The sequence below is a fragment of the Propithecus coquereli genome, unplaced genomic scaffold (genome assembly GCF_000956105.1).
Source record: "Propithecus coquereli isolate 6110/MARCELLA unplaced genomic scaffold, Pcoq_1.0 Scaffold1, whole genome shotgun sequence".
Lineage (NCBI taxonomy): Eukaryota > Metazoa > Chordata > Mammalia > Primates > Indriidae > Propithecus > Propithecus coquereli.
The window spans coordinates 574,426-595,670 of NW_012133857.1; the positions used below are offsets into that span (position 1 = coordinate 574,426).

General features: G+C 40.4%; 1 protein-coding gene across 2 annotated transcripts in view; it reads left to right on the forward strand.

The window, feature by feature from the left end:
• STAC (SH3 and cysteine rich domain) overlaps positions 1 to 21,245 on the forward strand; it is a 161,555-nt gene that overhangs the window by 94,086 nt on the left and 46,224 nt on the right. The window contains exons 3-5 of one of the 2 annotated variants that reach the window (XM_012650672.1): positions 12,881 to 12,981; positions 14,541 to 14,622; positions 15,723 to 15,838. In XM_012650672.1, the coding sequence (XP_012506126.1) occupies positions 12,881 to 12,981; positions 14,541 to 14,622; positions 15,723 to 15,838 (299 nt within the window). The remainder of the gene's footprint in view (positions 1 to 12,880; positions 12,982 to 14,540; positions 14,623 to 15,722; positions 15,839 to 21,245) is intronic. The other variant, XM_012650737.1, reaches the window with a different exon arrangement.

The window sequence follows — 21,245 nt, forward strand, 5'->3', positions numbered from 1 at the left end:
CCCATTATCCAAAGTGGGGCACCAAAAGAGCAGAAGAACGGGATCCATTTGTACTCACCATCAAATTGGTACTAACTGATCAACACTAGGTTGATCACATGGCAGAAATACTCTCTAGGGATTAGGGGGATTGGGGGGCAAATCTACAACTAAGGACACGGGGAGCACTAAAGGGAGGGAAGGGCATGACTTTAACCCGCATTTGGGTGAGGCAAAGACATAAAGTGTAACTACAATGTTTGTACCCTCACAAAACCCTGGAATAATAAATAAATAAATAAAAACAATGTTTTGCTATTCTCATACATGTACTTTTCAAGATTAATTTTAGAATAATTTTGTGAAGTCCCACCCAAATCCCATTGAGATTTCAATTGGAATTCTGGTAAATTTTCAGAACCATTTGGAGAAAATTGGCATCTCTTCAATAAATATTTTTCTTATTTAATAAGCATACTGAGTATTACTGATACCAAGCATCTTTGCTTTCTTTCAAACTTACGTAGTAATTCGTTCAACAAACATTTATGGAGTATCTCTTCTGTACAGGCTCTGTTCTAAGCACTTGAGACACATCAGTGAAGAAGCCAGACAAAGGTCTTTGCTCTCATAGAGTTGGCATTTTAGGGAGATGATGGATGGATGGATGGCGATAGATGGATAGATAGATACACAGATTTCCTAAGGTGATAAGTAATATAGAAAGAAGAAAAATGTGCAGCAGAGTGAGAAAGGTCAGAAGTGCAGAGACAGGGAGCAGGTTGCAGTATCAAGTGAGGTGGTCAGAGTGAACATTGTTGAGAAGGTAGGATCTGGGTAAAATTTACAGAAGGTGAAGGAACTCAGGGGAAAGAGCATTGCAAGTGAATGGAACAGCTAGAGCAAAACCCAAAGCAGGAGCACACCTGGTGTGTTTAAGCAGCAGCCAAATAACCAGTGTGCTGCTGGAGCAGAGTGAAGGCGGAGCAAACAGTGGTGAAGCACAGAGATCTTATGCAACTCCATAGGCCATTGCAAGGACTTTGGTGTTTACTCTGTAGACTACAGGACTTTGATTATATTTGCAAAAGGTCATTATGGCTGCTATGTGAAAAACAGACTTTGATGGGGGATGGGGGTGAGAATTGAAGCAAGGAGAACCTGTTAGGAAGCTATTACGATAATTCAGGTAAGAGATCAAGATACAGCAGGTAGAACAGAGAAGGGGCAAGATCGTTGATATATTTTGAAGGAAGTATCCAACATTATTTTCTGCGTGTGGGCTGTGTGGGAATAGGAGACAGGGGTGCTTCCAAGGTTTCTAGCCCAAGCTACTTGAAGAATGGCACTGCTGTCAGGTGAGATAGGGAAACTGTCATTGTAGGTTGAGTAGATTCTGGGGTATGCATTGGGAGAAAATTCAGTTTTAGACATGTTCAATTTGAAATGTTTATTCAACAGGCAAGCAAAAAATATCAAGTAGTCAGATGTGTAAGTCGGTCTTGAGTTTGAGAGTCTTGTCTAGATTAGAGAAATGATATTGGAGTCATCACTTATACACAACATTGGAAGGCATAGACCTTTTGATATGAACAAGGGAGTAAGAATAGACAGAGAAGTGGATGTAGGACTGAGCCCTGCGGCCCTCTAATGTTAAGAAGTTGGGTAGAAGAGGAGGAATCAGCAAAGGGACTGGGAAGGAGTGGCTAGTGTGTAGGGGTAAGGCAGGAAAATATGTTGTCTTGGAAGTGAAAAAAGAAAACATATTAAGGAGGAGAGAATGATCATCCTTGTCAAATGCAGTTGGTAGATCAGTTGTGGGAAGAACTTTGACCATTGTGTTTAGCTGGGTGGATGGTAGTATCTGGTAACCTTGATGAGAGCAGTTTTGATGGATGATGAGGAAGAGCTTCTAATGTTTCCTTCTTAGGTATCATAGAATTTCCTTTCAGATGTGTATCCTTTATTATATTAGGAAAGAATCCTTCTAGCTCACATTTATTAATGGTTTAAGTTGGAATGATAAGTCTATTTATATAAGATAGAGAATCATTTCTCATGAAAAACCATGCTTGCATTCCTGGAGAAAACTTGACAAGGTCATATGACTCTTCTTTCTGTACAAGATGGGCTTTGTTTTGCTAACAATTCATTTAGAAATCTTGCGTTTATATTCATTAGTAAGACCGATCTGCAGTTTTCCTTCTTTGCTTTGGCAAATTTTGGCTTCATTTTTAATGCAGCTTACAAATTAATTTAGAGGATTTCTGTTATCTTGTGCAACTTAATATTAATAGCAAGGCAATTCTTTCTTCTTAATGATTTGATAAAAACTCATCCTTATAATTATCTAGGTAAGGTATCTTTTGGCAGGGAGGGGGCCTTGAAACAATTTTTTTTTCAATTTCATCCTCAGTTACTAGGCTATTGAAGTTTTCTTTTTGTCCTTCATACACTTTTGAGGGGAGATATTGGAGCCAGGCTCTGAGTCCAGGGGTGTGTGGCTCCAAAATCAATGTTTTTTGACATATAAGAATCAGAGGTCTTGGTCTGTATCAAAATCTCTCATTTGAAATGCTATCAAAAATGACTGGCTGAAAATGATCTCTCCCCAGAGCCTGATCTTGCCAGAATGCTTTATTCAGTGCAAAAAATTTCACACTTACTGCCTAGTTTTGTATTTGAAGTAAACTTTTATCAAGCAAAGATCAATTTACTTGTTTGTAAATTAAGACATAAGTGAGGCATTTGGAAGTAGGACACACAGGACAGCAGAGAGCTATGTGTGGACTCGTGCTTTATCAGAAGTCACGCCTAATCACATCCTGAGTCTGGCATGTCCAGTTCAGCCAAAGAACCTGGAAATCGTGACCTCAGGGAAAGTCACTATTGGGAGATGCAGATGATACACCTCTAGCCATCTCACCACTTACTTTTCCATGGTGAATTACGCTTTCTAAAGAGATTGCCCCTTCATTTTCCCATTTTGTGTTCATGACACATTTTCTCAAATGGGGAGACTGAGGCTCAGAGATCAAGTGCCTTGTCCAAAGTCTCAGGGCTAAATCTGTTGATGCCTTAGGTATGACTTTTCCACCCCACCATGGAGCCTTCATAAATTATACATATGTATACATACACATGTATCCAGACATGAACATCCAAATATAATACTATTAAATATGTACACCTAGAAGATTCAACAATTTCTAAAATAGCTGTTCTACTTTTTTATTTTTATATTCTTACATTTGTACTTTTCCACTCTGACTCCACTCTTCCTTTTAAGAGAATCAACGGAGATGAGAACATTGTTTTCATTAAAGAAGGACTATTCATCAATATCCTTTTCAAAACAAAAGAGTAAGTCCCTTAATAGGGTGTAACAAAACTAGAAACAGCAACATACACTTACATTGGCTAGTGAGTTTGCAGACTCAACTCCCAATGTGTTTCTAACCATGTATGTAATCACCAGCTTAGAGGGCTTGGCAACGGCATATGCAATGGGAAAAACTCTATTTCCCACATTTCATGCTGCATGTTTTCAAAGGCCTCCACTGGGCTGTAGAGTCTATAATTCCTCATACGAATCTGTTACAGGGACCTGCATCTCTATGGTGGCTGGCTCATCCTGAAAATTCCTATTCACATTTGTCAACTATTGTAACCCACCATAAATGTGATCAGAATGCCTCTTCCAAAGAGGGATAGTTGCAGGATAATTGTAGCCCCAGAATCTCTCAGGAAAACTTTTGGTGCCTGGAAACTCTTGCTACTTCTCATTGACCATTGGTTACATACCTGTGTTTTTATTTTATCACTATCATAGACAATCAGAGTTGAGAGGGCCACAAACGTCCTTTTAATTTTACCTTTTTAATTTCAGTGGAAAAATTTAGACCAGATCAGGATAGAGATCTGCCGATGAGCAGATGGCTGGCAGAGACAGGGAGGAAAAGGGAAAAGAGCTGGACTTCAGAGCTGTGTAGACACAGACCCTCGTCCTGTCTCACTAGCTGTGTATCCTTGGGCCTGAGTTCACTACCTGTAAAAATGAAGGGATGAAAATCCCTGTCTCACACACTGTTGAGATCATAAGAGGAGAGAAAAGTTCCAATATTGAGCTCCACAGCTAGTGAGTTACATACTCATCCCAACTCAACATTTGTTCATTATTTCCAGTTATCCCTACCTCCCCTAGTTAAAATAATATTTTCTATGTAAAAGATAATGTTAATTTATTAATAAAATGAGGAAATGTCCAGGAAATTGCCTAACAGTGCACAAGAGCTCAATAATTTTTAATTCCTTCCTGCAGATTCAGGATAAGAATTCAAGTTTCTGATTTCTAATACAATGTTCTTTCTTCTTAGATATGTGTGCGTATGTGTGTATGTTTGTATATTCACTGACAAACTCCTTTTTCTTTCAAATTACCCTTTGTCCATATGAGAAGGGGAAGAATAGCACCCAGTGGCCCCATTTGGCTATCTAGTTTTATGTTATTTCAGACTCTTATAAATTGTATCCATATCATTACTTCACATCAAAGAGAAGTAGCGTGAGAAAGTAATAAAAATATATCCCATGTTATGTATTGTTTTTAATTTCTACTATGGAGCATTGACTACTTCAAATCATTCTGTGATTATTTAGATTTTGAAGCCATAGGTTTCAATAGTGGCAATAAAGATGTAAAATGTATTCCTTTGATTGTGGAAATCAAGATTTCACGTGTGATCATTCAGGCCATCATTTATATGTGTTAAGTCAGTTGCTTTTGCATTGAATCAGTGCACGAAACTATGGCTAAATTGTTATGCTTACACACTCCTATAATTAGGTACGTTTAGGTATGAATGCCAAGCACTTCTGGGTTATATATCTGAGATAAAAGCAATAATAGAAATATGAAGCATCTCTCAGCATAACAAGGCATGGAGAGGCATGGCAAGAACTCACACCGCAAGGAGGAAGCAGAGGCCAGTGTAAGCTGTTAGTGGGGAGAAGTCCACAAGCAAAATCACAAAAGTCAAGGGGCACAGCTAACTTGGTTGTTGTCCAGATAATTGTCAACATCTGCTTCAAGGAGGGTATGAGGACCCAGTAGCAGAGACAGAGGGAGTGATTCCCAGAATCAGCTTTCAGATAGCTTCCTAGATCAGCCCGGCATCTGATGGAGCTGTATCTGGCCCGGATTGTAGGGTCACCCAGCAGCTTGGAGAGTTCTAAGTCCCAACAAATTAGGATGCAGTCACATTAGAACATTCATATGAGAAGTAAGACCAACTGGGTGGGAGTCCATACACAGGTATCTGCAGACAGGCTTGAACCTGGTGACCACACAGGCCCCAGGAGCCAAGGGGCCCCCTAAAGCAGGCTGGCTCTTTCCATGGTATTAGTGGCGTAAATACCCAGTATTCACTTAGCCTGGACACTTGTCTGGTCCAGGCCTGGGTAGGCTGATCTTTCCTGGAGGCCAACAATGTACTATGTGCCAAGCACTTTACTGACCACAGGGGATCCAGAGGTGAATAAACCACCGTTCCCTATCAAGTTCCATATAGTAAAGGAGAAGACATCTTGTCATGACAGGTGCTCTGGGAACAGTGAGGGGACAGAAGAGAGTGGTGGCTTCTGTAGTTGTGGAAGGAGGGAAGCTTTGTGTGCTGGAGGCTTTGGAAAGTATTAATACTTAGAAGTGGTTCATAGCAGGTGAGAAGCTGTTTAGCAGTAAGGAAGGGGAGGCAGTGTGAGTAGCCCTCAAGAGGCACGATCCAGTCACCTTTGTCAGGAACCAGAGATGATCTGATAATGTAAAGGACAAGCCCAGGGTTTCCTGTTGAAAATGAAGTGAGGAAAGTAGGCAGGGATCCCATCGTGGAAAGCTGCTTTAGCTGATTCCCATGTAATTCTGTGTCATTCTTTGTGTTAGTGTCTATTCAAGGGTAAACTGCCCATGAATAGGGCTAGCTGCGTTATTACGCCTGTTTTTATTATCTAGAAGCAATTTTACTATAGCCTTTCATTTAAAAGTACTAACACTGCCATCTTTACTCCTGTTTGCCTGGTCCCTAGCCCTGGTCCATCCAGGCACCAAAACTTATTCATTGATTTTGTCCTCATTTCTCCAGCTTTGAGACCCCTCTGTGACTTGGGCATTTGGCCCTCTCTGGGCTCTGCACACTCTCAAAGCAGGCATCCCTCCACATCTGCATTCCTGCCTGCAGATCTTTATGTATGGACTCTGACACAGCTAGTCTTGCTTCTCATACCAATGTTCTAATGTGACTTCATGCTAGTCTGTTGGGACCTAGAACTCTCCAAACTCCTGGGTGACCATACAATCCAGGCATCCCTCCACTCCCAGCCTGGCACTGTACTGGTGGAGGTTGAGGGGAGTCCAGTAGCTAAACCTTTAAGAACAGGGGCCGGGAATGTCTTTGGACTATCTTGCTTGTATTTACCTTTGAATCATCTATAGCTATTTTACATAATCTAAGAAATATTTATGGATATATTTATAAATATTCATATTTTTATATATTTAGTTATAGAGCTTTTGAAGTTTTTCCCTAAATTGTAGTAAAGAGTCTTTCTCATTGTCTAATTTACATTAATTTTAATCAAATAATTTATAGAAGTAATTCTATAGTTGTAAAATCTGGAAGCAAACTAATTATAATAATTATAACTTATTCACTGTTGATTCAAATACTATACTATGATTACATTTCTTTTCTTATATAAATTTATTTTTTACTCATTCTCTAAATTATTTCTGTAGTTCAGTGATCTCAATTGTAAAACATTGCTTTACTCTGTTTTAACTCTGACATTATATGAAATTTGGCTAAGGATTAAGAAATGCCTCCATAACAAAATCTTACTAAAATTAGTCTAGCCAATTGTTTTACAGATATATGTAATCAATTTCATTAAAACAACAACAACAATAACAACAGAAGGATGCCATCCAATGTAGTGGATTCAGCCGCCAGCATTGAGAAAAACTGCAATTTTTCTCCTAGCATGTGTATGTAGACTTCTCTTGCTCTAGAACTTCAACATTTGGTTCTCTATTGACAGACAGCTTGCTTATCCTACTCATGGTGGTAAAAACCATGCTTATAAAATAATCGAGTGCCTAACACTAATCAGCGTTGTATTGGCTTGCACTGATTCATTACAAACTCCATTTGAACATTATGACTAACATTCTTAATAATTTTCAACTGTAACTCACAAAACTGTCCTCGATTTAGCCCAGAACTGCAAATGCCCATGGAAAAACTGATGACTTATGTGATGAACTGACCCCATGTTTTCCCAGCATCTCCATATACCAAGAGCCACATCATTCCAAAGGGATGACTTGACTCTGTTTCCAGAGACTTCATTTTTTTTTTCTGCTTTTTTTTATTTTTATTATTTCAGCATATTATGGGAGTACAGATGTTTAGAAAGAAGATAGAATAATGGCCAAAAAACATATGAAAAAATGCTCAACATCTCTAATCATGAGGGAAATGCAAATTAAAACCACAATGAGATATCACTTATCTCCAGTGAGACTGGCCTTTATCAAAAAGTCCCAAAACAATAAATGTTGGCGTGGATGTGGAGAGATAGGAACACTCATACACTGCTGGTGGGACTGCAAACTAGTGCAACCTCTGTGGAAAGCAATATGGAGATACCTTAAAGAGATACAAGTAGAAGTACCATTCGATCCAGCAATCCCATTACTGGGCATCTATCCAAAAAAACAAAAGACATTTTTTTTACATGCTTTTTATCACAGTAGTACGTGAAAATAATTAAAAGGCAGATGATACTGAAAAACTGTCTCACCCCAGACTCCCTTCTGAAAGGCAAATACTTTCGTCCTCTTCAATTGTTTCTTCTGTCATTTATTTCAATATTTCTAAATGCTGTGCTTCTGCTACTTATTGATTAATGAAACATTTGTTGGCTTCCAATTACGGAAGATGAAGATTCATCTCTCACACCTCCAGCACCACCCCTTGTTTCTTTCTTCCTTGATCTTGCTTTCCAAAAAGAGTTATATCATAATTTTTGGTCCCTTGCTCCCATCTTCCCAAATAGTTATATCACAATTTCATAATTACTTACATGGTCAATTTATGCACTATTGTGACTATCATTAACTTTTGATTCAAGTATTGTACTATGATTACATTTCTTACAGTCTTACACAGATGTTATTTTTCCTCAGTTTAGAAATGGCCTTTTCACTTCCTAAACTTTTAATGCACCTATAATTGTTTTCTCTAATGCTTTCATAGATTTGTCAAATGCCATATCTATTATAATGTTGAAACTTCAAAAGCTTCAATAAACTTTTTTTTTTTTTTTTTGAGACAGAGTCTTGCTCTGTTGCCCGGGCTGGAGTGCTGTGGCGTCAGCCTAGCTCACAGCAACCTCTCACTCCTGGGCTCAAGTGATCCTTGTGCCTCAGCCTCCCGAGCAGCTGGGACCACAGGCACGTGCCACCATGCCCGGCTAATTTTTTCTATTTTTTTTAGTTGTTTGGCCAATTTCTTCCTATTTATAGTAGAGACGGGGTCTCGCTCCTGCAATCGCCCCACCTCGGCCTCCCAGAGTGCTAGGATTACAGGCATGAACCACCACGCCTGGCCTCAATCAACTTTTAAGTGCTACTTTTTCCAAGTCTAGTGCCTTACTTTATCTTGAAGCTCCAGTGTCAGGGTATTGCAAAGTTATCATGGGGAGGTATTATTTACCTCTCCCGTGTATCAGTTCTTCTATTTTGTAGTGGATTTGATATTTTCCTCTTTCTTGATTTATTCGCTTATTTTTCTGAGTCACTTTCTCTAGTAGTTTTCTAAGAAAGGATATGTGTAAAGTAAATATTTTGAATCCCCAAAGGTTGGAGAATATCTTTATTCTATCTCCATACGTGTTAATAATTTGGCTACATATAAAATTCTGAGTTGAAAATCATTAGAATTTTTAAACTCAACAGCTGCTTTTTTTTTTAATTTCAAAGTATTATGGGGGTACAAATGTTTTTGGTTACAAGGATTGCTTTTATAATGCTTGAGTCAGGTTTAAAAGTGTGCCTATCACCCAGATAGTGTGCATTGTACCCATTAGGTGAGTTTTTGCCCATCCCCTCCCCATCCTTGCTTGATTTCCATTGAGTTTTCCTCCACGGCCTTCTAGTTTCCAAGTTGCTGTTAAGAAATCCAATCTTCCTGTCTTGCGCTAAATTGCTTATCATATCTTCACTGGCCTTCCATCTTCCAAATATATGTTAAACTCTCTTCTACTTTTGCTACTCCTCCCAGTAACCTTGTTCTTTCAAGTTTATACCAGTGTTTTTTTTTCCTGGACTGTAATTTTGGTGGGCTTTTGGTATGACGAAGTGGGAAATTCATGTGGCCAGTTCACCATCATGTACCCAAAGTCCAGTGACATCTTTGTTTAAGGGTATTTAAACTCATGAAACCCCTTTGCATATACTATGACACTATTTTATTAGCAATGCTGAGAGTAGGTAGTACTATTCCCATTTGATGATGAGATAGCTGCAGCTGCAGGAATATTAGTAGTTTTCTTAACTTTAAAGAGCCAGCCTAAGACAGATTCAAATAGAAAGCAATGTTTCTCCCACTCTGCTCAGGCATAAGGGTCACATGCAGCAATGCCTTTCTGATGGAGGTCACTAGTAATAAAACAAGTCAGACCTTGGCTTCTCTGTATCTTGCTACAATAAACTAAATGCCACTCCTGTGATGTGAATTATTCCTTTGAACTATTATCTGAGCCACAGAATTCAAGTTTTCCTCTTCAATCATTCTTGTTATTCCTGAGTAGAAATTGGAACATCTAAAACCAAATAATTGCTGGTAGTCTGACTCATACAAAATGGTAGAGTATATGAGAATAGACAAGGAAAACTGAAATCGTGGTGTTTGCTTCTGAAGGAAAATATACTTTAATATCCAATGATGCTATTTCAGAGTCTAGCACACAATGAAATAGTTTTCCTCTTTGAAGATTTCACTTACATTCCCACACAGGGCACAAATAGGATTCTCTAGTTTGAAAACAAAAATAAGTAATTGCTTTCAAAGTCCAGTCTTTTGAAAGCATAGCAGTCTTTCAGATAATCGGTTATTCTCAAAAAGGAAAAGGGACTCTCCAACTTATATTTATGAACAAATGCACATGTCCAATAGTTTATGGTGTATTTATGTGTCACTTTGATTTTTTTGCCTGTGATTATAACAGCAGACACGCTTTGTGTTAAATGATGCATTTCTGTAGGCAGTTTTCAGGTGATAAAAAGTTTCTTTTTTCCCATTCAAGGGTTTGCCCATTGGCTTTTCCCAGCAGCATGTCAAGTTCTTGCACTCCCTTATTTTATTGTCTAATTAACCCCAACTTCGTCTTCATGTATGTTAAACAAACCAAATAAAGGGAAGAAATGTTTGGACCAAGCAGTGAAAGAGTGAAACTAAGCAGGACCTCTTCTGACCTGGGGCAAATCATTCTACCCCTTGGGCCCTTAGGGTTCTCATCTTTAAAATGAAATAACACAAACAGATTCAAGTCCCCTTTCAGCTCTTGAGTAATATTTCTACACTATTGATGAATCAACTTCAATGAATTACTTCAAACCAGTCACCATTGCTTTAGTGCATGTGTGACTATGGAAGAATTTATTCATTAATTTATTTAATGTACATTTATCAGGTATCATGCTCAGAGCTGGGTATACAGTGTCAAATGAGCAGACATGGTCCTTAGTCTCATTGAGTTCACTGTCTAGAGGAAAAGACAAACAAAAACAAACTCTCAAATTAATAATAATTGTGATAAATTCTATGAAAGATAACCAGAGTGCTGTGAAAAAGAACAATAGAAAAAGGATAATTTAGACAGAGGAGGGGAAATGTTTTCAAGAAAGCTTCATTGAAGAAATGACAAGAGATCCAAAAGTGGAGGGGTCACCAGCCAAGTGAAGAGTGACAGAAAGGGCATTCTGGGCCTAGGAAGCAGCACGTGTGAAGACCCCGAGGAATTGAAGAGCTTGTGTATTCAAGGAGCTACAAGAAAGCCATGTGGCTCAAGCAGAGTAAACCAGAGAGGTTGGCATGAGATAAAGTCACAGGTGGGCCCCACCAAAGCAGACAAATGAACCATGGTGAGCATTTTATATGATGTCATAAAGGCAGAGAAAACTTGTTAGAAGATGTTTAAGCAAGAAAAAGAGGAGATTCAATTACATTTTTAAAACATTGCTCTGGCCACTGCACACACATTGGGTTGGAGGAGGGCAAAAACAGATGAAGGGATGAGGGTGGCTAGGAAGGGGAGGCAATGGTAGAGAAGAGGGTAGATTTTGCATATAATCTTAGGATGTCCTCATTTGGGGGCTATAGTCAGCTGTGTAGCTCTGACTTCATATCTCACACTATGTGGACATACTCATCTCTGTATCTCCACTCTAAAGAGACTGACTTTGTTAGAATCCTACTGCCTCTCCAGGTGGTCATCTTGGACAGCAGCTTACATAATCCATATCTGATCCACAGGAATCACACACTTGTTTTACTCAAACACCCTCTTCCTGACAAGACTTCAGAGAGCAGGCTTGCCCACACAGTCACCTCATCAGTAGGCTGACAGGACCACAGGTCCCCCATAGCTCTCACCTTTAGACTTGCCCAAGTATGGGTGTGGCCATAGCCACATGTCCCACAGACTTCAGAGGATATAGACCAAGCTTTTAAAACATTAATAGTCTCCCTGAAGACCCTCTCAGTAGGACTGAGGAGACAACAAAGCACCCCCATCCTTTTCATCATGGTGGAGGAGGAGGGGTGAGACTGATAGTGCCTCTACAAGGAAATCCTCTCTCCACTATCACACCTTTCTTCATATTTTCTAATATACTTCAGATGCTTGGTCATCTAAGAGTGGCAAAGTCCATTTTGGTGCCCCTTTTTGAGGCCTGCCAGGGGGCCTACCATCTCACTTTGGTATGTCAGAGTGGATGGCACCTCTTGTCCTGCACACTCTTGTCCTGGACTAAATGGAGACAGAAAACATCCCACTTTAGCATCCTCTCCTAGCCTCCATCCAGTGACCTTCTGAACACCACTGCCATCTCCCTGAAGCTCCCGCACCCCACCCTCTTGTCTGCCTCTCCCAGTGCCTCTCTAGTGCTCTTGCCTTGGGCCTTAGTGCAGCAGGGCAGCTGCCAGGATGGCTCTCAGCCTCTTTTCTCCTCCTCTGCCCCATGACGGCACCCTGTCCCCAAAAGTTAACTGACTCACTGCAGCAGCAATGTCATTGCCGCCCACCTCCTCTTCCTCTTCCCCCAGGCAGGGCTCGGTGTCTGTTTGCATCCCCTCTCCCCTACTTTAGAAAACAATCAGCCCTACTCCCACACAGATCCTGCTGTTCCCTCTTTTTCAGCCATTTTCCTGAGAGTTTGTCCAACCACTCAGACCCTGTGATAGAAAGGAGAAAATGGGTGAAATTTTAGGATTTCACTACTCAGTAAAACACAGAAAAGCAGAAATGGGTGACTTATATGAAGAGCAAAGAAAATGGAATTTACTAGTTTGAATTAAGAAAACAAAAAAGTGAAGGAGGCTTAGATTTGTTGGAGTAATGAACAGGAAAGATATGGGAAGACACAAGAGCATATACCTTAGGTAGAAAATGTGGGAGAAGGCAAAAGAATCTACCATAATATGTTTTCCATTTTGAAAGCTTCATGAAAAGGTCATAGGATAGAATTACCATGTTTTAGGAATAACCTTTTTCAGTGATTTCATATTAGTCACCAGTGAAGGGCAGGTTGTATCCTAACCAAAGTTTGCCATGTGCCTGACAGGAACAAACGCTAAGCATGGACTGCGCTGCAAAGCCTGTAAGATGAGCATCCACCACAAGTGCACAGATGGCCTGGCACCCCAGCGGTGCATGGGCAAGCTGGTAAGGGCTTGTGCCAGGAGGGAGCCCCAGAACTCGCTGCCTAGGGCACCTACCTGCCCCAAAGAGATCACTCCCTCCAAAGTCCTTCCCTGCAACCCTGAGGAAGGCACCCCAGAACTGGCCTTCCAGCTTGGCTTCCTAATTGGCAAAATGATGGAGCAGAGGAACAGCCTTGTCAACCTAACAGGCAAATGTCCCACATTGAAAAAGAGTTTGGGCCCTTAGTAGAGTGACCAACTTCTCCCGGGTTGGCACTTTCTCAGCTTTAGCACTGAAAGTCCCACATTCTGGGACTGTTCGGGTTTTGAAAATGAAAGTCATGCATCTCAGGAACCCCCTCAGCCCCAGGCAAACCAGGGCAGTCGGTCGTCAGCTCAGAAGGTGTTTAGAGAGGACTAGAGCTAAGCCCCCACAAAAGCGAAGTGAGTAATAAATATCTGCACCACTTTAATGGAATCATTTTTCCCTAATCAAGAGACATTGGACAGTCCTGGCCCATTCTGGGCTGATCATACCATCTCAGGAGCATGGGCGTCAGTCCTGGTGCCACACATTGATCAAAAGCAACCCAGGGCACACTTGAGGGTATTTTAAACTAGGTTGGCCAAAGAATTGTAGAACCAATTGTAGTATAAAAAACGTCTACTCTAGGGAATAATTAGACAGGACTTTAACAGCTGTCTTCAAAAGAATTTAGCCCTGTCACACAGAAGAGTGATCCTATTATCCTTTGTGGCTCCAGGGAAAAGACTTAGGATCAGTGGATACCAAGTCTTAACAATCAAAGATAATGTCATCAAAGACCTGCCTCTACAGTTAGCAAATGCTTCTACCCACCCTCCCATCACAGTGTTCAAACAAGGAAGATGTGCTTGCCAAGGACATTGGAGAGAATTCTGGGATTCTAGTGGGGACCGTGCCACTAAGTTCCCATCTAACACTGGGGTATAGTAAGTCCAGGTGCTTAGTTCATCCTCCTACTCTGATTTGCAGTATCTCTTCTCTCAAACTCACCTGGTCCCCTTCTCCTTTTCCAATGGTGATTCCCACAAGACCCACAGGAGGAGAATTCAGAAAAAGAGAATAGAATCAAGAACACTGAGCAGATGATTCTGGGTAAAACTCTTCAGATATACAAGGCCCTCTAGGCCTACCTCTGAGGTCTGCTTTGCCATGCCCAGGCCTTTTATGATTTTAATAGACCACAGTGACAAATTGTGGCAAGATAATGCACGGCAATCCATTTCTATCTGGCAGACAATGAGGATCTGGGATGCAAAGGAGGCTGCTGTGCACTGCGAGAGGACACATGGGACTGGGAAGGCCAGGGCCAAGAGCTTATTTTCCGATGGAGTGTAACTAGCTTATTGCCACCTATAGCTTCCTCCCCCAGTGCCCCTGCCAGGGTTAAATTATAGAATTATAGGATGTCGACTTCTTAATGGGAGACAAGCTGATGCCCCTGGAGAAACAAACTGATCTTATCATTAGGGCCCTTGTGTGGTTTTCTTCATCTCATCAGTGACATTAACCCCTTCTCTTTCATATTCTCTCTCCAGCCAAAGGGGTTCCGGCGTTACTACAGCTCCCCCTTGCTCATTCATGAACAGTTTGGATGCATTAAAGAAGTTATGCCCATCGGTGAGTTGGGACATGGATGGCTTGAGCTGGGTTTTGAGCCCCAAAATCAGCATGATTGGCTGCTATCCTCCCAGGGCTGCAAAAAGTGGGGTATCTTTGTGTGTTTGCTTAGTGGCAGTTTAGGTTATGGTTGTTTGTTTTGCTGGAGGAAAAACATAAAGTAGACTAAATTCTCCAGGAATTTTCATCATTTCCTTAATGAAGCTTAAGGAACACCTAAGTCCCAAAGGCTATCGATCTGCTGTCCCAACCATCAGCAGCATGGCAGAGTGGAAACTGCATGGAGCATATCATCCCACAGATGGGGTTCAAACCCAGCTTTCTCTTGACCAGCTGTGTGTCTTTAAACAAGTTACTCAACTTGTCAGGCCTTAATAAAGAGAACAGCAATCATTGCTTTTCATAATTTTTGTAAAAAATAAATATAGATTATAGACCAAGACTTAGTAGAAACTTAGTGAATATATTCTTCTTTAATGAGGACCAAACAAAATGCCCTTATATTTATTGATATTTCTGGCTCAAATCTCTTCTTTAACAATATCTTTTGGTTTACTTCTATTATTTTTTTCTCTCCTAAAAATCTCTACATCTATATTTACCTTTTGGAGGGGGAAAGTTTTAAACTAGAAATAATTGTAGATTAGAAAGCTTTCAGTTCGAAATTCATAAGGCCTGGTGATGACAAATTCTTTCTAAAACAATTGCCTCCTCCTGCAAATCTTGTGTCTCAAGGCTTTGTACCTTGGTGAGCAGAGCTTCCCATTAGAGGAAATAATGCTGGTCTCTGGGAAGAACCTTGAAATTGGAGTCCAGGAGATGGACAAAAGAAGAAAAGCAACCAATCAGAAAGAGTTTGGGAGCAGAGTCTTCCTTGGAAATGCTGGGTGCAATGTGGGGACCTGGTGAATGGGAGCACACTGCAGTTGGGGGCACATCTGTGAGGAAAGCTTGACCACAGAAAGCCCCCTCCTCCCGGGGGCTGGGGTCTGCTGCACAGAACCTATGTCTTGCGTGCCGTGAACCCAGCAGAGGTGGTAGGTGGTTGGCTGGGTTCTCTCAGATGAGCTTTCTCAGATGAGCTTTCTCTTCTGTTGCAGCCTGTGGCAATAAGGTAGACCCTGTCTACGAGACCCTCCGCTTCGGCACCTCCCTGGCCCAGAGAACAAAGAAGGGCAGCTCCGGCAGTGGCTCTGACTCACCTCACAGAACCTCTGTAATTGTCCTCTTCCTCCCTTGGTTTGTCCCTGGTAGTCCTGGGCAGGGCCGCCTCAGGCACTGCAGTGTGAGGGATTCCACCTACATGCCTCATGAGGGTACGGCTGTTGGGAGTCAAGCAGCCTCCAAAAGGAAACCCAAAGTGCCTTGGGCCACTAAGGGTTAGCCTCACCTTGCCCACACCCAGGGATCAGTTTACTTTTCTGCTCAAAGACCACCTTCTTGGCCTCATGCTCCTTGACTCTTCCCATGTGCCCCCTCTCCTTAACCTTTCCACAATATAATAATAGATAACATATTAGTCAACACATAGAAATGTTTGGCTCAAACAACGGGAAGAAGCCAGGAAATCCTGGCTCTTTCCAGTTCTCCTTCCAGATACATCCCAGTTCAAAGACAGCTATTTCTCACATTTTCTCAGTCTTTTCTCTCTAAGACAAGGTATACCTCTTAATTTCACATAAAAACTGCCCTCCCCAGAGACACTTGACCTGTGATTCAGTGAGGCCTCTCTGCATGGGACACTCACCCTCCCAGGCACCTCTCCTAAGATTTATCTGATCTAAACTTAATGTTTCATGCATCTCTATGACCTGTTATCATCATCTGTCTCTGGCTGTCACAACCAGAATGTCTATAAATGCTCTAAGATGCCATAGATCAGGGATCCCTAACCCATGGTGAGTTGTATAATTATTTCATTATATATTACAATGTAATAATAATAAAGTGCACAATAAATGTAATGTGCTTGAATCATCCTAAAACCATCCCCACCACTCCTTAGTCCATAGAAAAATTGTCTTCCATGAAAACAGTCCCTAGTGTCAAAAAAGGTTGGGGACTGCTGCCATAGAGTTTTTTTTTTTCAGCATATTATGGGGGTACAGATGTTTAGGTTACATATGTTGCCCTAGCCACCCCTCCCCGCTTAAGTCCGAGGTTCAAATATGTCCATCCTTCGGGTGGTGCGCATTGCACTCTTTGTGTATGCATATACCCGTCCCCTCCTCCCTCCTCCCCCCTTCCCCCTGCCGCATGCCCAACATCCAATAGATGTTATTCTTATACGTGCACTTATGTGTTGATCAGTTAATACCAATTTGATGGTGAGTACATGTGGTGCTTGTCTTTCCATTCTTGGGATACCTCACTCAGTAGAATGCGTTCCAGCTCTATCCAGGAGTATACAAGAGGTGCTATATCACCATTGTTTCTTAAAGCTGAATAGTACTCCATGGTATACATATACCACATTTTATTAATCCACTCATGTATTGATGGACACTTGGGTTGTTTCCACATCTTTGCAATTGTGAATTGTGCAGCTATAAACATTCGGGTGCAGGTGTCTTTTTCATAGAGTATCATTTGTTCTTTTGGGTAGATGCCCAGTAATGGGATTGCTGGATCAAATGGAAGCTCTACTTGTATCTCTTTAAGGTATCTCCACATTGCTTTCCACAGAGGTTGCACTAGTTTGCAGTCCCACCAACAGTGCATGAGTGTTCCTATCTCTGCACATGCATGCCAACATTTATTGTTTTGGGACTTTTTGATAAAGGCCAGTCTCACTGGAGATAGGTGATATCTCATTGTGATTTTAATTTGCATTTCCCTGATGATTAGAGATGTTGAGCATTTTTTCATATGTTTTTTGGCCATTATTCTGTCTTCTTTTGAAAAGTTTCTGTTCATGTCCTTTGCCCACTTTTTGATAGGGTCGTTTGATTTTTTCTTGTTGATTTTCCTGAGTTCTAAGTAGATTCTGGTTATCAGCCCTTTATCGGATTTCTAGCATGCAAAAATTTTCTCCTATTCTGTAGGTTGTCTGTTTCCTATTGTGACAGTTTCTTTGGCTGTGCAGAAGCTTTTTAATATGATCAGGTCCCATTTATTTATTTTGGTTGTTGCTGTGATTGCCTTTGGGGTCTTCTTCATAAATTCTTTGCCTAGGCCAATATCTAGAAGAGCATTTCCAACATCTTGCTCTAGAATTCTAATAGTTTCACTCCTTAGGTTTAAATCTGTTACCCAGCGTGAGTTGATTTTTGTGAGAGGTGAAAGGTGTGGATCCTGCTTCAGTCTTCTACATGTGGCTATCCAGTTTTCCCAGCACCATTTATTGAATAAGGATTCTTTTCCCCACTGTATGTTTTTATCTGCTTTGTCAAAGATTAGGTGGCTATATGAGGATGGTTTTATATCTGGGTTCTCAGTTCTGTTCCACTGGTCAATGGCTCTATTTTTGTGCCAGTACCAAGCTGTTTTGATTACTACAGCCTTATAATAAAGTTTGAAGTCTGGTAAGTTGATACCTCCCATTTTATTTTTATTGCCTAGAATTGTTTTTGCTATGCGAGGTCTTCTCTGTTTCCATACAGAGCGTAAAATTAATTTTTCTACATCTGTGAAGAATGATGTTGGTATTTTAATAGGGATTGCATTGAATCTGTAGATCAATTTGGGTAGTATAGACATCTTAACGATGTTGATTCTGCCGACCGACGAGCATGGTATGGTTTTCCACCTATTTACGTCCTCTGCTATTTCCTTCCTCAATGTTTCTTAATTCTCCCTGTAGAGGTCTTTTACCTCCTTAGTTAAATATATTCCTAGATACTTTATTTTCTTTGTTGCTATTGTGAAGAAAATTGAGTCTTTGATTTGGTTCTCAGTATGACTGCTGTTGGCATATATGAAAGCCTCTGATTTGTGTGTATTGATTTTATATCCTGAGACTTTACTGAATTCATTTATCAATTCCAGGAGCCTGTTGGTTGAATCCATGGGGTTTCTAGATATAATATCATGTCATCAGCAAATAGTGAGAGTTTGATCTCTTCTGTTCCCATTCGTATGCCTTTAATCCCACTCTCTTGCCTGATTGCTGTGGCCAGGACTTCCAGCACTATGTTGAATAGAAATGGAGATAGTGGGCAACCTTGTCTTGTTCCAGTTCTAAGTGGGAATGCTTTCAATTTTTCCCCACTCAGTATGATGTTGGCTGTGGGTTTGTCATAAATGGCTTGTATAATTTTTAGGTAAGGCCCATCTATGCCTATTTTGTTAAGCGTTCTTGTCATAAAAGGGTGTTGAATTTTGTCAAATGCTTTTTCTGCGTCTATTGAGAGAATCATACGGTTTTTGTCTTTGCTTCTGTTTATGTGGTGGATTAAGTTTATAGATTTGCATATGTTGAACCATCCCTGCATCTCTGGAATGAAGCCCACTTGGTCATGATGGATTATTTTCTTAATAAGCACCTGGATTCCAGTAGCTAGAATTTTGTTGAGAATTTTTGCATCTATATTCATAAGGGATATTGGTCTGTAGTTTTCCTTTTTTGTTGCGTCCTTTCCTGGTTTTGGTATCAGGGTTATGTTGGCTTCATAAAATGTGTTGGGGAGGAATCCATCCTTCTCGATGCTGTGGAATAATTTCTGCAGGATAGGCACCAGTTCTTCTTTGTAGGTGTGGTAAAATTCGGGTGTGAAACCATCTGGTCCGGGACTTTTCTTTTTTGGAATGTTTTTTATTGCTGTTTCAATTTCAGTCCTTGATACTGGTCTGTTCAGGAATTCAATTTCTTCCTGGTTGAGCCTAGGGAAGCTGTGCGTTTCTAAAAATTTGTCCATTTCCTTCACATTTTTCAGTTTGTGTGCATAAAGGTGTTTGTAATATTCATAAATTATATCTTCAATCTCCACAGCATCAGTTGTAACTCCTCCTTTTTTGTTCCTGATGGAGCTTATCAGGGATTTTTCTTTTCTGTTTTTCGTTAGTTTAGCCAAAGATGTGTCAATTTTGTTTATTTTTTCAAAGAACCAACTTTTTGTTTTATTAATCTTCCGTATAGTTTCCCTGTTGTCAATTTCATTCAGTTCTGATTTGATCTTACTAATTTCCCTTCTTCTGCTGGGTTTGGGGTTGGTCTGATCTTCTTTTTCCAGTTCCTTGAGTCGATTCATTGGGTTGTCTATTTGTGATCTATTTGACTTTTGGATATATGCATTTATGGAAATAAACTTTCCTCTCAGGACTGCTTTGGCTGTGTCCCACAGATTTTAATAACTTGTGTCACCTTTGTCATTTAGGTCAAAGAATCTTTTGATTTCCATCTTTACTTCCTCATTTAAGAAGGAATCGTTCAGCAGAAAGTTGTTTAATTTCCATGACTTTGTGTAGAGATGAGAGTTGCTATTGGGGTTGATTTCTGTTTTTATTGCACTGTGATCTGAGAACATGCATGGTATGATTTCTATTTTTTTAAATTTTTTGAGACATGCTTTGTGTCCTAGAATATGGTCAGTCTTAGAGAATGTCCCATGAGCTGATGAGAAGAACGTGTATTCAGTGGTTTTGGGGTAGAATGTCCAAGCCCATTTGTTCTAGAGTTCTGTTTAAGTCCATTATTTCTTTGTTAACTTTCTGCTTGGAGGATTTGTCCTGTGCTGTCAGTGGGGTGTTGAATTCTCCAACTATAATGGTGTTGCTGTCTATCAATTTGTTTAGATCAAGTAGAGTTTGCTTTATGAATCTGGGTGCACCTAAGTTGAGTGCATACATATTTAGAATTGTTATGTCTTCTTGTTGAACTGTACCCTTCACCATTATATAAGGACCCCCTTTGTCTTTCATTACTTTTGTTGATTTAAAAACCAAGTTGTCTGCCACACCAGGCTTCCTTTGGCTTCCATTTGCTTGAAATGTTGTTTTCCACCCCTTTACTTTGAGTCTAAATGCATCCTTGCAGGTTAGATGCGTTTCTTGGAGACAGTAGATGCTTGGCTTGTTTTTTTTTTATCCATTCGGCCAGTATATATCTCTTGAGAGGGGAGTTCAAACCATTCACATTTATCGAGAGAACCAATAAGTGGGGTGAATTACTGTTCATTCTATTGGATTGCATTTTGTTGCTTTGTTTTCTGTCTTGAGCCATTGTGGAATCTAGCCTTTGATCTTTAACTTTTGAGTGGTTTCACATTCAAGAGTGTTTATTGTGCTGATCCTTGTGTAATTCTGTTTTGAGTACTTCTTGGGGAGCTGGTCTTGTCTTGGTGAATTCCTTCAGTCTTTGCTTATCTGAGAATGTCTTTATTTCTCCTTCATATATGAAACTTAGTTTTGCAGGGTTCAGGATTCTAGGCTGGGCATTATTCTGTTTCAGAAGAGTGAGAATGGGTCCCAGTCTCTTCTTGCTTGTAGGGTTTCAGTTGAGAAATCTGGAGTTATTCTGATGGGCTTTTCTTTTTATGTTACTTGTTTCTTTTGCCTTACAGCTCATAGAAGGGCCTCTTTAGTGGCTATTTTGGTCAATCTGATGACTGCGTGACGTAGTGTCTTCCTATTTGCATTGAATCTCCCTGGGGTCCGTTGAGCTTCTTGTACCTGTATATCTAGAT